General features: G+C 38.8%; 2 protein-coding genes across 10 annotated transcripts in view; one reads left to right on the top strand and one right to left on the bottom strand.

Moving 5' to 3' along the window:
- KIAA0825 (uncharacterized protein KIAA0825 homolog) overlaps positions 1-600 on the bottom strand; it is a 231,048-nt gene extending 230,448 nt beyond the window's left edge. For 4 of the 5 annotated variants that reach the window (XM_015280546.4, XM_040655737.2, XM_015280547.4 and 1 more), the window contains exon 1: positions 275-600. The gene's annotated coding sequence lies outside the window, so the exon portion shown is untranslated. The remainder of the gene's footprint in view (positions 1-274) is intronic. The other variant, XM_015280548.3, reaches the window with a different exon arrangement.
- Positions 601-638: 38 nt separating this feature from the next.
- SLF1 (SMC5-SMC6 complex localization factor 1) overlaps positions 639-16,158 on the top strand; it is a 41,124-nt gene continuing 25,604 nt past the window's right edge. The window contains exons 1-7 of one of the 5 annotated variants that reach the window (XM_004949397.5): positions 639-865; positions 985-1,098; positions 1,265-1,340; positions 4,313-4,556; positions 7,601-7,763; positions 13,081-13,212; positions 14,219-14,272. In XM_004949397.5, the coding sequence (XP_004949454.2) occupies positions 671-865; positions 985-1,098; positions 1,265-1,340; positions 4,313-4,556; positions 7,601-7,763; positions 13,081-13,212; positions 14,219-14,272 (978 nt within the window). In that variant the 5' untranslated portion in view covers positions 639-670. Of the gene's footprint in view, positions 1,099-1,264; positions 1,341-4,296; positions 4,557-7,600; positions 7,764-13,080; positions 13,213-14,218; positions 14,273-16,158 lie in introns of all 5 variants that reach the window. The other 4 variants (XM_004949398.5, XM_004949396.5, XM_004949399.5 and 1 more) reach the window with 4 other exon arrangements.

The raw sequence follows: 16,158 nt of genomic DNA, 5'->3' as shown, positions 1-16,158 counted from the left end.
CCACACTGGTGCTCCTGCAGCCAGTGCCAGTGGAACAGAGCCTTGGGAGATCCTGAGGCACAGGCACAGAGCATCAGCATCCCTGGCTTAGAAGCGGCATTTCCACTGCTCCTACACTGCAGTCTGCTCGGCTTCTGTCAGTGTCTCGGGCAAGCGAGCCTGGCGAGCAACAAGAGCTGTGATTTTCAGAGGCAGAAGGCACGGCCGAGCCTCTGAGGCGGCGCCAGCGTGGCTCCCAGCACAACCCTCCCGCCCCGCCTTCCCCGTCACTCACCCCAGCGCAGGGGAGGCCTGTCGCCACGCCGCCTGCCGCTGCCGCCGCCGTCGCCGCCTCCGCCTCCTTCTCCCCCCGCCCGCCCTGGCCTCGCCGCAACCGCCCGAGGAGCCGGGAAATGCGCAACGTCGTGGGCCTTGTCCGCACCGCCGTGAGGAGAGGAGGCGTCGGGACGCCTCCCGCTCGGCACCGCAGCTTGACCGGGGGAGGGGAAGGGCAGCCCCCCCGGGGCCACTTACCCGCCGGCCGGGCTCCCCGCTCGGCTCCGCAGCGGCAGCCCCAGCGACCGCGGAGCGTCAGTGACAACGGGCCGGAACGGCCGCGCCGCCACATCCGGGGGCGGGGCGGGGGAAGGCGGGAAGGCGGCGGGGAGCGGTGTGCCTAGCGGGAGGTAGGATGGCGCCCGTCGGGCCTGCAGCCGGCGTACGTAGCGGCGTGCGGCGGGCAGGCCCCCCCGTGAGGAGGAGGAAGAGAAGGAGAGAGTCCCTCCGGGATCGCACCGCGGCAGGGCTTTGGCGCCCGGCCTTGATCACTGGGCCTGCGGCACTCCCCGGCGGATCCTGCGACAGCGCGGCAGCTCCCGGTGTGTCGGTGGGTAACGCGGCTCCTCCCGGTGTTCCTCCCGTGTCCTCGGAACGCTGGTGGGGGGGCACGAATACGATCGTTATAATGTGTTGTATGTGCTGCTCGGTCTGTTTGCCTCTTAGCAGGCGGCAAGTGGCGGCCGGAAACGGAGAATCCAGTTCACTGGATTTAGAAAAAGAGAGAAAAAAGCACTGCGTGAGATGTTACTCAAGCTGGACTGTGTTTTTGTTGATAATAAGGTATTGTTTGTCAAAGTGCACGTTGGTTAAAGCTGAAGGGGAAAGCAAGGTATTAAGAAAAACACTGTGTAGTAATGTGTAGTTGTGTATTAAAACCAAAAAAAGAGGTAATTGTTTCCATTGATAAAACTGTTGTTGTGATTGTTTTCTTTTTTTCTTTAATTAGAAATACAGGAATTGCACACATCTTATAGCAAAAAAGCTTTGCAAGAGTGAAAAGTTCCTAGCTGCCTGTGCTGCAGGTGAGTAGGTTTGCTGTAAAATTTCAAGGAATCAAATCTAGGAAGGAACAGTTAAACTCTGTTTTCATTTCATGAACTGGGAGTCAAGGTAGTGGGGGCAGACTCTTTGTAGTAGTGTACATTCTATACTAAGATAAGAAAGAACTTCTTAACTGTCAGAGTAGTGGAGGACTGGAGCAGGCTGCCTGGAGAGGTGGGAGGTTGTGGAATCTCCTTCTCTGGAGATACTCAAGACCCATCTGTACACCTACCTGAGTAGTTAGCTGTAGGGAAGCTGCTTTAGCAAGGGGGTCGGGATCAATCTTTTGAGGTTCCCCCTCCAGCCCCTACAATTCTGTGATTCTTTGATTTACAGAGAATACCTTTTCCTCATTCCGTTATTCTTGTGTTTACGTTTAGATTTACCTTTTTATTTTATTCCAAAGCGATATCTCAGTGTCTTTTTTTTTTTTTTAATCTGTACTTGTTTCTAAATAAAAGATTTCTTACATATTAGTTACATCATGAAGTCTTATCCAAACATTTTAAGTGTTTAAAAATGGCTTCTCTGTTCACAAAGAAGTAAAATTGCTTCTGGCAGGTTCTTGGTGATATCAGGCAAAGTAGTCACTGGTAGGTCAATAGTCATACAGAAAGAAGAGTTGAACCCATCCAACTGATAAAGGGGCTCTCTGGCTATGTAGTACTCCTTCTCAGAAAGTAGCCTAGATTCAGGAGATACTCTGCCTTCAGTGGCTGGCCCTTATTTGAGCCCACAATGTCTGCACCCTGGGTCCACCCTTTCTGGTCACATGGGGAGTATGGGTAAAAACACTTTGCCTGTACTCCCTGGACCAGCCACATCCCTTCATGGGGTGCTCAGTTGCCTGTTTAAGCTGTGACCTAACACATTCCCTACAACAGCTCACTTGAAAGGAGTGTGGAGGAAGAGCTGTAACCAATGAGTAAATTTTTGATACCAAACTCAATACAATGTTCATTGTTAAAGATCAGTGTCACAAAGTTTCTGCTTACTCAGCCACAGGGAACTACACCTTCTTGCTGCTACCATTTTACTGACACAAGTCTCTAATCATTCTTCTTGCTCTTTTTTTTTTTTTAGCTAGAGTCTGATGCTAAAATGCTATGGTCAAGCAACTAAAAGTGCGTTTAGAATGATAATTATTTAAGATTTGTTTTAAAATATGTTCCCTGGAAGAATTTTATGATAAATTTAGAGAATCGTGGAGTTGAAATTTTTCACAGTGCTGATGTATTGACTGTTTAAATGTAATCTTTACTTTTCCCATACTGTACTGTAACAAATTGATAAAGCAGTTGTTGGGCAGGATTAACTTGAATTGAGGAGATTATAGACAGAAGTACCTAAATGTGGATTTGAGTATAATGATACCTGAAAAATGAGTGATTTTTATGTTTACACTTTGATAATATATTAGCAAACATTCTCAGTCATCTACTGCTGCTCCAGTTTGGGAATGCACATGGACGATTACTTGTAGCAGTCCAAAATTCTGATCAAACTGATATCAGAGAGTAGATGATAGACCAACATTTTCACGAGAGAAAGAATGCTAAATTATGGACAAATTTCTGGTATAGTGTTTCATTTTAACTCTTAAAAACTTTACAAATTTTAGATGTCAAATCTATCTATTCTTAATTTTGGATATTTAAACAATTGGATACAACTATCTACTTGCTAATATAAAATGTTTGTATTTCTATCCTTACAAACGTTCTCAAGTACCTTCTAGTACATCTTAATCTGGAAGAGGCACTGGTTTTGCGTAATCATTATTCTTGCCCTTGGTAACAGTGTGTTCATTCCTACTGTAATTGTCTCCTATGATCGTATTTAAACCTGTCTTGGTGAACGTAAATACTGACAAGGATGCCAGTCCTCATGATGTCCCTAGTAGAACAAATTTTTGAGATGGAATTTTTGAAATGAAAGAGATTTTTAATATCCAGCTTGTTCACAGCATACCTATTGCAGTCAGAAGTCTGCTGGTACCTATGCTAGGTTATATAGAAGTACCATCTGTGCATCTGCACTGAGACGTTTTGCCAGTCAACCCTGCTGTTCTGTGAAACCAATTAAGTTCACACAATTCAAGTCGATTTCTCTTTCAGTATCTTCTGTAGGTAGTATTTCAAAACAGGAGCAGGTTACTTAACCACAGCTCTTGACCTGAACCTGTAAGAATAGAGAGACAGAGAGAAAAAGGGGAAGATCGTTATGTGCAGTATCAGAAGCATACATGCAGAAGATAAAAGAAGAGAGGTGGAGGAGGTGGAGCCAAAGGAGGAGAGGAACAGGTTGAAAGAAAAAGACAAATGTGTAAAACCGTATCCCCCTAGTAATGGTATGCACTATACTTGTGGTGTTGGTAATACTGAGAACATGTAAAAGACACAGATTATGTGCTAAAAACGTCGTCTTTATTTCCTTATTTTTAATGGTCAGAGGCAAAATATTTCTTGAATGTAGTGAATTAATCCCATAGCCAAAAAAAAAAAAAAAGCACCCAATGATGCACTTTGACAGCATTGTTACATATCAAAGAGTTGCACCAAATGCACCTCAGATCTGTCTAGGTAAGTCTGTAAAAGTGTCAACTTCTATTAAAAACAAAGGGTTAAGCAGAATTCTTTGCAAGAACAAAATCTGGGAAGCTGAAATCTTCCATTTGCAGATAGGCAAGTAGTTCATCTGGGAAGAGTAAAAAGGTACTTGATCATTAAAAGAAGACAAAATGATGGTTTTCAGTGGTATTGTGAGATTTCTGAATTTGAAGCGTCAAGATGAGAACTCTTGTAATAGGAAGAAGTTTTTAAAATGGTACTTGTAATTCCAGTTTTTATTTGCACAAGAAAGGTTTAAGTTAATTTTATAGTAGATCTTCAGTTGATTGCAGTTTGTCTGCACTAAAAAATCTTTTGTGGTTGACAGTTCATTTGCTTTTTAGGAAAGTGGATACTAACTAAGGAGTACATAATTAATAGTGCCGAAAGTGGCAGATGGCTTGATGAAACAACATACGAATGGGGATATAAAATTGAAAAAGATACCCATTATTCACCTCAAATGCAATCGGCACCTAAAAGATGGCGCAAAGAGCTGAAAAACTCTGGTGCTCCAGGAGCCTTTCACAGATGGAAAGTTATCCTCGCTGTTAAGGAAGGTTATGAACAAGTGGCAGCTATTAGAAGGTAGGAGGATTTGTTTTAAAGTTTAAAATGAACAATAGAACACTTACCACATGGTTGAGCAGATCTTTCTTCTTCCGTTGTCGTTAATTTGGTCCATAACAATCTCTGGCTCTTTGAACTCTCAAGTCATTTTTATCAGTGTACTTCCATACAATTTATGGGAATAAAAGGGATTTATTTAGTTCTTTGGTATTACTGCTTTTCTAGGTTTCTTTTGGTACTGAGGGAAGTATAATAGGCATTATTGTATTTTAGCATCTTAAGTAAACTACTTACGGAGACATTCCTCATGGGACGAGGTAAATAAGCTTTCACTTTATCAGAATACTGCTTTATTTTGTCTGCACGTTGCATTCAAATGGTAGCCAGAACAACTTAACACCATCTCAATTGGTTGGAAGACCTGGGCTAGCCTTGAACTATGCCTGAAGGATCTGGACTGCTGTAATCTTATTTTATGTGTTTTACATATATGCAAAAGCCATTTGTAGTTCTGAAGACCTAACTTTTACTGAAACATTTTTGATATAATGTAAATGCAGCAGATAGTTCAGAAGGGAATGGATAAAAATAGGAAGGAAATTGAAAATAAATGATGTGTGAGAAATTTGGGACTACTTTTTTTTTTTTTTCCCATGTTCTCTCTACATCAGCAAGACAGGTTGAAAAGGGTGTCTCTTTTTTCTAGCTGCCTCTCAGACACCAACAGTGGGGATCCTTTTATTCTGTCAGAATACACAAAAAGGTAGATATTTTTTGCCTTTAGCATATACTACCTTGTTATAAAGGCCACTGTAGCTTTGAGGAAAAACTCCTATTCCTGTAATAGGAGAGCTTCTCCAAAAGTAATGCTTCCTATTTTATTATATTGGCCCATGATGACATCGGGCAGATATTGTTGGTACAGCAGTAGAGGTTGAACCTGTCCACCACTATCCTCTTGCATGTTGTTGCCATGTGATAGATGGCAGCAGAGGAGCAGTCTGACAAAATGGTATCTGACATGGAAGTACGTAAGAAGCAAAGGTGAATTTTTCCATGAGTGAAAAATGGCACCCACTGACATTCATTGGTGTTAGCTGAATGTTTAAGGAGACGAAACAGTGAATTTGAGCACAGTGAGGAGGTGGGTGCTGGAATTTCAGCAGTGGCAACAGTGACATGAAATGTGAAAGACAAAGCACATTCAAGATGGCCATGCACAGCTGTCACACCATGAAATGAAGAAAATCTCAACCAGTTTATCCAGGCAAATTGTTAGATTACAACCAAGGAAGTGTGTACAGAACTGAATATCAGCTTCAGTGCACTGGAAATTATGGTGGCAGCATTGAATCATCACAATGTTTGCACTACACATGCTCAAATGGGAACAGCAAGAGCACCGTATGCAAGTTTGTCAGGACTTACTGTGGACTTACTGTGCCATTACAAGACTGCCTTCAGGTGGTAGTTTCCCATGTCACATAATTACCAGTGACAAGATGTAGTGACCAGTATGAGCTGGAATAAAAACTGCAGCCCATGGAGTGGCAACATATGAATTCTCCATCAAAGAAAAAGTTCAAGATGCAGCCCTCAGCAAGTATAGTGATGTGCATTGTCTTTTGGGATAGAAGAGGGGTGATCCTTCTGGATTTCCTGGAACCTGGACAAACCATCAGCTCTGATTGCTACATTGTGATGCAGAGTAAGCTGTAGGCTCAAACTTTCAGAATCAGGCCAGAGAAGAATACACTCTTTATCTTGAAACACAGTAATGCCAGGCCCCATAGCAGATTGAAGGCCATGTAGTATGCTGCCAATTTAGATTGTCCTACTTTACCAATATAGTCCAGATTTGACGTCTTATGACTTCCATCTGTTCAGGTTGATGAAAGATGGACCGTATAGGCAACATTTTCCTAGCAACAGTGCTGTAATAGCAGCTTTGAATCAGTGGATCACCTCCACTGGTATAGATTTTTACAAGTATGGCTTGCAGACTCTTGTTCATTGCTGGTGAAAATGCATAGCTAATAGTGATGCCTATGTGAAAAAGAATGTTTTGTAGAAGAGAATTTGCTCTATCAAATAGTACTATTGTGCTCTTTGTATCGCTATTGTAGTTTCTACAGTGTCAACAGTTTACAAGGCACTTCGGCCTGGTTCCATGACTAATGGGGTAGGGGACCCATGGACCCACAGCCTGGGAAAGGGAAAAGGGGAGAGGGTAGGGAGATGGGGTATGGGCCTAAAAACAAAACAGCAGCACCAATCTGAGGAGGAAATTTAATTTACTAAATGTAATATTGGAATGCAAGATAACACAATATAATACAATTGAAGTTAATAAATAAAATGAGTGTCCAAAAGAAACCAAAGACCTTAACTGTAATGCTGAAGGTGAGCACACACGCTGCCGGGATGAGCTGAAAGGGAAGAAAAGAGTCTTGTGATCTGCAAACAGTTTTTGTCTTTCCCTCTGAATGGAAACTCCAAGTACATGGGAATATCAGCAGTCCACAGAACTGGAGCATTAACTCTTTAATTCCCAGTGCAGTACATGATGTTATGATGTGAAATGCTTATAAAAAATCATAAAATAATGACACATGGAAATAATTAGAAGGCATTGCTTTTGGAACAGCCTGTGAAATGGGAAAACAATATCCTGAAGATGGCATGTTATAATCCGGGAAGGCACTGTTCCATTTTTGAAACAACTCTTAATTGAAGGATCAAATATCATCATAATGCAATAACTTACAGATGCTGTCATCAAAGAATTTGACTTTTTTAATGCACAGGTGAAGCTTTCTGTCAGATATGTAGGATGCTTACACTGATTTTAATAAATAGTATTAAATTGTGAAGAGAGGTGACTTGTTAAGTGCATTCCTTCTGTTTCTCATGGCTATTAAGCAGTTTTTTAACTTCCTGATGAAAGTTGGGTAATGTCATACATCTGCACTCTCATACTTGTAGTTTATGAAAATCAGTGTAACTTTAAGCGTTATGAATAAGATGCAGTCAATAATGTCTTTCCTAATCTGTTTGTTTAGAGTTCTAGAAGCTGGAAAGGCAACTGTGTGTTCATCTCAGAATGTTGAGAGTGATATTACTCATGTATTCATCCTTAATAAATTTTTTCCTGTGCAAAAAGAAAAATGCTTCTCTGAAGCTCAATACTACCCTTTCCAATATGTAGGAGATTACCTTTTGGAGGTAAGTAAATTGAAAAATGTACCTAAAATCACTTGTGTCATTACATTTTATGTCAGGTTTACTGACTCTCTATGATGAAGCATTAATAATAATGGGAGATATGATATGTTTTGAAATTTGGCAAAAATTAATCAACTTTCAAGTACTAAGACAACTCATCCTCGAGTAGAGAAAGTTCAGGGGAGATCTCATCAGTGTGTATAGGTACCAGAAGGGAGAAGAACAAAGAGAACAGAGCCAGGACAAGAGATGGCGGAGGTTTCCTCTGATCGACAGGCAGCATTTCTACTGTGCAAGTGAAACTGCACTGGCTCAGGCTTCCTGGGAAGGTTGTAGGATCTCCTCCTTTGAGAGATCTCAGTTGCTGCCTCTACATGGTCCTTAGCAATGTGCTTTAAGAGGGTTTGAACCAGATGGATCCAGAGGTACCTTCAAGCTCAACCATTCTGTGATTCCGTAAAGCAAAAATTGTCCTTTTCAAAGCAGTGTTTTGATTCAGAGCAGTAGAAATGATACCAAAGAAGCACGCTTTATTTTTGCTCCCTCTTTGTGTTTCTTCTTCACTCCCATTGTGTGATATTACTACTGAAAAAATGAATTGGACTTCAGGATGAAGTAGAAATATAGTTGACGATCAGATAAACAGTTCAAAAAGTTATTCATAAATGCCAATAAAAATCGTACTTTTTGCTTATATTCTCCTCACTTTGGTAGTAGTTTAAAATGTGTAGGCATTTTTATGTCTGTCTATGTCATAGGATGATTAAGGTTGGGAAAGACCTCTTAAGGTGATCAGCTCTGTCTATCAACCAGTCACCACCATGGTCACTAAACTATGACCCTAAGTGCCACATCTACACTTTTTTTTCTGTATAGGTGCAAGTATTTTTTCTGGGTTTGATGTACACCACTAAATAAGGTTTTAATAGCATCTTTATGCTTCAGTATCAATTATCTTGTTAACTAGCTTCAGTTATTTTACCTTTCTGTTTATAACATTACAGTCTATGGTAAAATAGTAAGATTCATACTCTTAACTCAAAATAAATTTGCTTGCAGTCCTTCATGGCTTGGGAAGAGTTGGTGCTTGCCATATGAATTTTCTAACAGAACTGTGTGTTGGACAGAGGAAATTCACTCAAAACTACTTCTGCACTAGGAATCTTACAGAAGTTGCTCACCTACATTGTCTTTTCAATCAAGGAAGAGAGTGTTGCTGTGGGAGTTATGATTCCTAAAATAGTTATATGATCTGCTATCTGTACATACCTTTAATTCTCCCTTGATGCAGAAGGATCATTCCATGTTTGAGGCCAGTTACTATTAACTGTACTAGAACATGAGACGTTGTCTCATCAACACATTTGCTGAGACATGAAAGCCTAGATAAAAATTGAGGTACCTCTTTTGAAGGCAAAAGCCATAATGAAAGTCATCTTGCTAGAGAGTTTTTTGTTGAAATGACAAAGCCAGGTGAAATATCCAGTACAACATAAGATTATTCAGAATGTGACATTCATCATTCAGTTTCTGATGAAGTCAGAATAAGTTAAATTCACAGTTGTGAAAAAGTAAAACAAGAAAAACAGCCTGATTCTGTCTTGTATCGTTTCTTATGAACTATGAGAGAAAATGACACTGCTCAGTGATTTTTCTTACATGCATGGTACTCACTAAAACATTTTCTTTTCTATTCCCCCTTTCAAAGTGAGAGAAACGCCTCATGATTCAAAGTCCTTTGTTTACTGTGACCAATATTGCCCTCTTCTACAGACTGTTTTGATATGAAATTCTTTGCAGACTGAGACCATGACCTTGGTCCTAATTCTTTACTGTATCCATTCTTCTTTCCATTCTGGAATGCTGGTCTATTTTGTATTTTTTATTTCCTTCTTAAATCCAGGATTTATTCCTTAACTGAGGTATGCACAATTCAGACTGATGAAAGTAGGAGTGGTGCCAACATTGTGCAACTATATAATGAATGAGTAGAAGTCTAATGATGGCTATAGAAAGGCTAGACTTTAGATTTTAAAGATACCTTGTCTGCAAAGGATCAATTTGCCATTGCTTGACATTAGTGAAAGACCACTCAATTACTGGTTTTGAACAATGTCCAGGCAGAAGTTGATGGATTCACTCCATTTGGAAGGTGGATGTGAAAGAGGGTGTTTAAAATTCACCAAACGAAAAAGTAACTGATTCTTTAGCTTCTGTGTCTGTGTACAGCATATACATCCTTCCCCAAAGCCATGTAGAAAGAGTAAAATACAGAGAGATTTAACTCTCTAAATTCTACTGACTGTATAAACAGTACAGCTATAGTGTTCAATTTGATGAAATCTTTACCTGTTTTGGGTATTAGATTTCTAGAGTGAATATCTATCCTTTGCCACATTTCATTTTGTACAAACCAACAGAATTTAATGCTCAAAAATCAGGAATTTCTCAAGTCAACTGAAAATTGTGTTGTGGGAATATATTTTCTCTGTTACATTCAGCTGTTCACCATCTTAGGCACAAAATAGTAGGCTTGTGAACTAGTTTGGAACTTACATAATAGATAGATGTTCCAGTATATCTCAAGTACCGATAAAAAGCCTTGAGGTTTTGAGGAAAGCACTGTCTTGAAAGGAACTTAGGAAAAGGCCAAATATCAGCAAAGGTGTGTACAAGCAAAACAGAAAACCAGTCTTTCACAGATCTTTTTTTCCTAGATGTCAATAAACTTGCTTCAGAAACCACCAGTTTCTATTTAAATGCATCTTAAGAATTCAGAGAACTGCCTTGACACTTAGTTTCTTGAAAGGACCAGAGTAAAACATAGGCGCAACACTTGCTCAGATGTCTTAGGCTTTATCAAAAAATGTTACAAACATGCTGTTTTTTTTCATTTCTAGAAATACTTGGCATATATTTTATTAGGACTTAACTTAGAATGTTCCAGCTTTGTAAATCTGTAATCCTGCTCTTTGACTGCTAATTCTGTGAGAAATAAATGCTCTCCTCATAAACACACAAATGTATGTCCTATGGTTTAGCACCTGATTCAGATGTTGAGTGAAGCAGTATGATATTCTTTTTTTTTTAAGTGGAACTGCATATAGTCATAGGCATTCAGATGATTTCTGATTTCTTTTGAACAATGCTTTGTTTTGTCTCTGTATTTCAGTTTCTGTTCTAAAATGTCAACCTTGTAACTCTAGTTTTAAAATACCCTATGGGAGTATCTTCAATCCTTTCAGATGTCGCTTCTACTGGTTCAAGATATTAAAGCACATGCATGATTTTAGAGCACTATCCTTGTGTTTAAATACAGACTTTAAAATGCTTTGTTGGCTGCACACTCGAGTGTATAATGCTTTGCCAGGATGGTACTATAAATTATCTGAATATAAGTGTTTTTAGAAGTGTGTGTAAAACAACATGTATAAATATCACAGGAAGTAAAGACTAGTTAGTTTGTGAGAGTAGTTCATTTACCCTTGGCTCATCAAAACTGTGTAAAGCAGTTTTCCAGTACTTTATACACCAGTTACTGTCACAAACACACTTGACTTATTGACTTAAGGAAGACTAATTTAATTTCTTGCCGATTACTAGGGATGCTCTGAAAGTAATGCCTCCTATTTTATTAAGTTGACCCACAACATTAGAGGTAGATGTTGGTGGTATGGCAGTAAAGGTAGAACCTTCCCACCAGTATCCCATTACACTTTGTTGCCATGTGACAGATGGGAGCACAGGGGCAGGATGACAGAATAGCATCTGATATGAAAGTGTGAAGGAAGCAAAGGGATGACATTGAATTCCTCTGTATGGAAAAAATGGCACCCACTGACACTGATGCTTGCAGAGCATTGATGGAGTGAATGTGAGCACAGTGAGGTGTGAACACAGTGGTGTGTTTCAGCAGTGGTGGCAATGGGTCACCTCCACTGGTGCAGATTGTTATGAACACAGCAGGCAGGCTCTTGTTCATTGCTGATGAAAATGCATAGCTAATGGTGGTGTCTGTGTTGAAAAACAGTGTTTTGTAGTTGAGAATTTTATCAAGTAGTGTTCTTGTGCTCTTTGCATCTGTTGCAGTTTCCATGGAAGTTAAGAGGAAGCATTACTTTTGGAGCAACCTACACAGTAGAGTAAAATAATGAGAGACGACACTTTCACCCCACTTATCCCTGCTTCTCACACTGAGCTTTGTTCTTGAATCTTCTTACCTCTTTTGTCTAGAGGCGCAGGTGGGTGGGGAGCATGGATTGTGGTTAGGCTGTGATGTTTTGTCTCTCTTGTTCTTTCCTCTTCACACTCCTGAGGACCCTCCAGTGGGATGCAGTCCTTCACAAGTTGCTCCAGTATGGATCCTTCCCATGTGGTACAGGCCTTCAGGAGCTACAGGGAGCTTCTGCTTCATGCCTGGAGCACCTCATGCCTTCCTTTTGCACTGACTTTGGTCCTTGTATGGTTTCTTCTCTCTCATTTCTCACCCCATCTCTCCTAGCTGACATTTCACAGTAGTTTTCCACTTTAAATACATTGTCACTGAGGGCTCAGCTCTGGTAGCAGCAGATCCCTGTTGGAGCAGCTGGAGCTGGCTCTGATCTGACAAGGGGCAGCTCCTTGTCTGTCTGCTTTCACAGTGGCCACACCTGCAGATGTCCTTGCTACCAAAATCTAACCATGTGAACTCAAAGCAGCCTAAAATGAAGAAGCTGTTTTATTCTGTCTGTTAACATAAAAAATCCACAACTTCTAAAAGTTGAATTACTAGCTTTGTACATCCTTAAAGCTAACAACTAATAGGGAAGTTTTTAGTTTTTGAGAAGTCCTGAAAGGGAATTACTATGGAAATAGCTCTTGTTTGAGTAGCACAGATACGACCAGAGTTAAAGTCAATTAGGAAAATAACTTCTCTTGGTAGCTCTGATTCTGTAGCTGCCTATGACATCAGTGATGTGTTTCCACAGCTGTTTGTGTGTCACATAGTGTAAACCCTCAAATTTTAATAAGCTTGTGTGTAAACAATGATTTTACAATAGAATGTAAGAAAATAGGATGCCCGGAGAGGCTGTGTATGCCTCATCCCTGGAGGTGTTCAAGGCCAGGTTGGATGGGGCCCTGGGCAGCCTGGTCTAATATTAAATGGGGAGGTTAGTCCTGGCTGTGGAAGAGGATTGGAGGCTCATGATCCTTGAGGTCCTTTCCAACCCAGGCCATTCTGTGAGTCCGTGAAAATATTTCTAGCACATAAAAGCTATTTAAAAGCATCAGTTTTGAAATTAAAAAGTGATGTTTTGTTTTGCTTTGCTTTGCATAGAAGGATATACAAAATACTGAAGTTACCCAAATTAATGGTTTTCTGCCAGCACACGAAACTGACAAAAACAAGTCTAACATGCAGCTTATTGAAATGAAGAATGCTGTGATAAAGCACATGTATTTTGTTGAGGTAAGTGGCAATTAGTTAATGCTTTCTTACCATAAATTGTGAAATATATATAATGAAATTTATCCTTTAGTAGAGATGCGGAACTAATTAACTAGATTTTTGACCATCTTTTGTAGTAGTAATGCCTTTTAATAATTATTTATTTACTACATCTACCATTATACAAAATAAAATTTAACAGTGACAATTGGTAGGTGTGAGTGTGTGGAAGATGTGGTAGACTTCAAAATTTTGATACTTCCCCAGTCTTCTTGCTGGCAGGGCAGTGAAAGAAGTCAAAGAGACCTTGACACTGTACTAGCACTGTTCATCAAGGGCTAACAGTACCTGGTACCCTCTCAGCCCTGTTTTGGTCACAAATTCACCAGATCATAGCATGCTATAAAATACTATAAAGACAAGGAATTTACCACAGCCAAAACCAGTACAAGTGTATAACAGGTGCACCTCTTAACAGATAATAATCTGTTCCCTTCAACATGTAGTTATGTCCAAATAGAGTAATTATAATCCTAAGGACAGTCTCTCCTAAAGGACTTTCTCTGGAAATAGGAGTTCATAATGTTGTAACAGTAAGCCGTAACTAAATGTGACAGGAATAGTAATGCATTCTTGCACCTACTGTCCATCACATTGTTGGCAATTTGTAAGGGGTATCCAGGGTTTGCATTTTGTCATAGGAAAACTGAAAGTACTAATACTTTCAAATGGTTAAGTGGACCAAATGTAATAAAGCTAATAAAAATTACATAACAACTACATAAAAAAGAAGCAGACAAAACCAGGAAAACTGAGGAGAAAAATTGTCCATATATCAGTCCCCTATTTCTTAATTTTGTCATCTAAATATTAAAAAGATACTAAAAAAACAAAAGGTCGTTTTGTTGAATGTTTATAAAAAAGTATTTTTTAAAAAATTCTCTTTTTGTCTTCTTTTTATACACTATTTACAGATTTTTTACCAATATCCATTGTACAGGTTGAATTTTTTTGTTTTGTTTTGCAGGCTGCTAAACAAAAGTTTGCTCATAAAGACTTTCTGAATAGATGCAATCCAAAGGTAAGGATTCTTGCAAAGAACACGTGTTGCACTTAGGATATTTTGTACCAAATTTAGGTAAACACGCTTCTATTGTGAAATTTGCTACTGAAGAAATACTTTTTAAAGTGTATTAGAATTATTGAAAAGTTAAGAACGTCATGGGATACTGATTAATTTGTTTATTGTTCTAGTCTATTGTTCAGTACTGCGGTACTGCCTACCTCCTATAAAGAGAGAGAGGCAGAGGAGGGAAGAGGTAGAATTGTGCAATTTAGTTCATTTCTCATTTTTCTTTCCATTAAGCCAAATATGTTTCATAAATCAAGTACATGTCAGCACCAGTTTTATGGCTTTATCATGTTTTTGTTTTATCTTAAGTACATAAATACTTTCAAAAATATTCCCTTTTCTATCTCTAAGGTTAAAAATGAATTATTTAAATCAGTTTGTTGAAACATTCTCTCTCAGTACTTTTATCACTTTAAAGGTTAAAATGGGAAATACTTAAAGTGTACCTAGTAGCTTTGTGCATTTTTCTGTAGCTGAAGGCTCATTTTCACTCATGCTAGGTACTTAGTTAGTTGGTATAGAAATGAGGTCCCAGTCTTCACAGAATTCCCTTTTTATCTAATTTCTTTCTATTGAAGAGGAGGAGAAAAATATTTTTAAACATAAGCATCAGCATTCCTTTGTTATTGTCCTACACTGTAATGTTAATATTTAGTTCAGTGAGTTTATGAGGCAATAAAACTTTAGATTTCATAACACTTCTGAAAATAAATTGTTATTCTGCACTCGATATAATTTTTAATTTGAATTTTTTGAATCTAATTCTAATTATTTTTATAATATGAATATGTTAGTTTTTTATTGCTTTGTGGAATATCTATTGCTAGCCTTTGCTTCCAGTGTGGGTCTTTTATTGGCAGTATATTTAAATCTGTTAAACAATGCTCTAATATGGTTCCTGTGAGTATTTCCAATCATATTGGAAAAGTAAAAAAAGTGTCTACAAACTAAATTAACTGATTAGAGCTATGTATTATATTCAGTCATAGTTTGCTTTTGCTGGGTCTGCTATAATTCGTCTTCTCTTTTTAAATATTTTGACTGCTTCTCTTCTGCATTTTGCTTTCTAATCAGAGCTTATTTTTATGCATCTTCATTTTCCATTTGTTTCTGCTCATAGTATTAGTGCCTGTAGTAGTAGTTCTGTACAAGAAACTGCTTGTTCCTCATCAGCCAGACTGCCAAGCAAAGCAGCTTTGTACACAGCTTACAGAATATTGAGACTCTGCAAAAAGTGTCTCCTATTACTGAGAAAACTCGACCTCACCAGTTTCCTGTCTTCCTTCCTTACCCCTTAAATAAGATGAAAATTCATTCTGCACTTTCTTCCTGTTTTAAAAGTTGTGCATAATTCCTCAAAGTCTCCCAAAAGAGGATTGTTTTTCTTTTTTTTTTTTTCTTTCTTTTTTTTTTTTTAAGAGCACTTTACAAATGATGCATGAATGATGTCTTTTTTTTTTCTGGTGTCTAAACTTTCAAGAAATCTAAATTTCAGTCAGAAGGTAGGAGGACCTGCTGGTACAGTCACCAGACTGTGACCTTGGCAGTAGTGATATGCTTGTTCCTGTACAAAATACTGAGTTCTTCACACATCTTAACTGCTATTAAACACTTTATGATTATTTTTTATATGTGCTGTTTGCATATAATTAACATTACGAATGTATGATTGCAACTATTATTTCCAAAGGAAATAATGTGAAGATTTTTATAGTGCATATGTGAATGATAAAATTGAAATAAATGTGAGTTGCAAACGTCAGATGCACAATGATTTAATTAAAATAATCTAAGTGTGTATTTTTGTTTATCATTAATATAGCAACAACATATGC

This window comes from Gallus gallus, chromosome Z, assembly GCF_016699485.2.
Source record: "Gallus gallus isolate bGalGal1 chromosome Z, bGalGal1.mat.broiler.GRCg7b, whole genome shotgun sequence".
Taxonomy (NCBI): Eukaryota; Metazoa; Chordata; class Aves; order Galliformes; family Phasianidae; genus Gallus; species Gallus gallus.
This window is presented reverse-complemented; position numbering and strand designations above follow the sequence as displayed.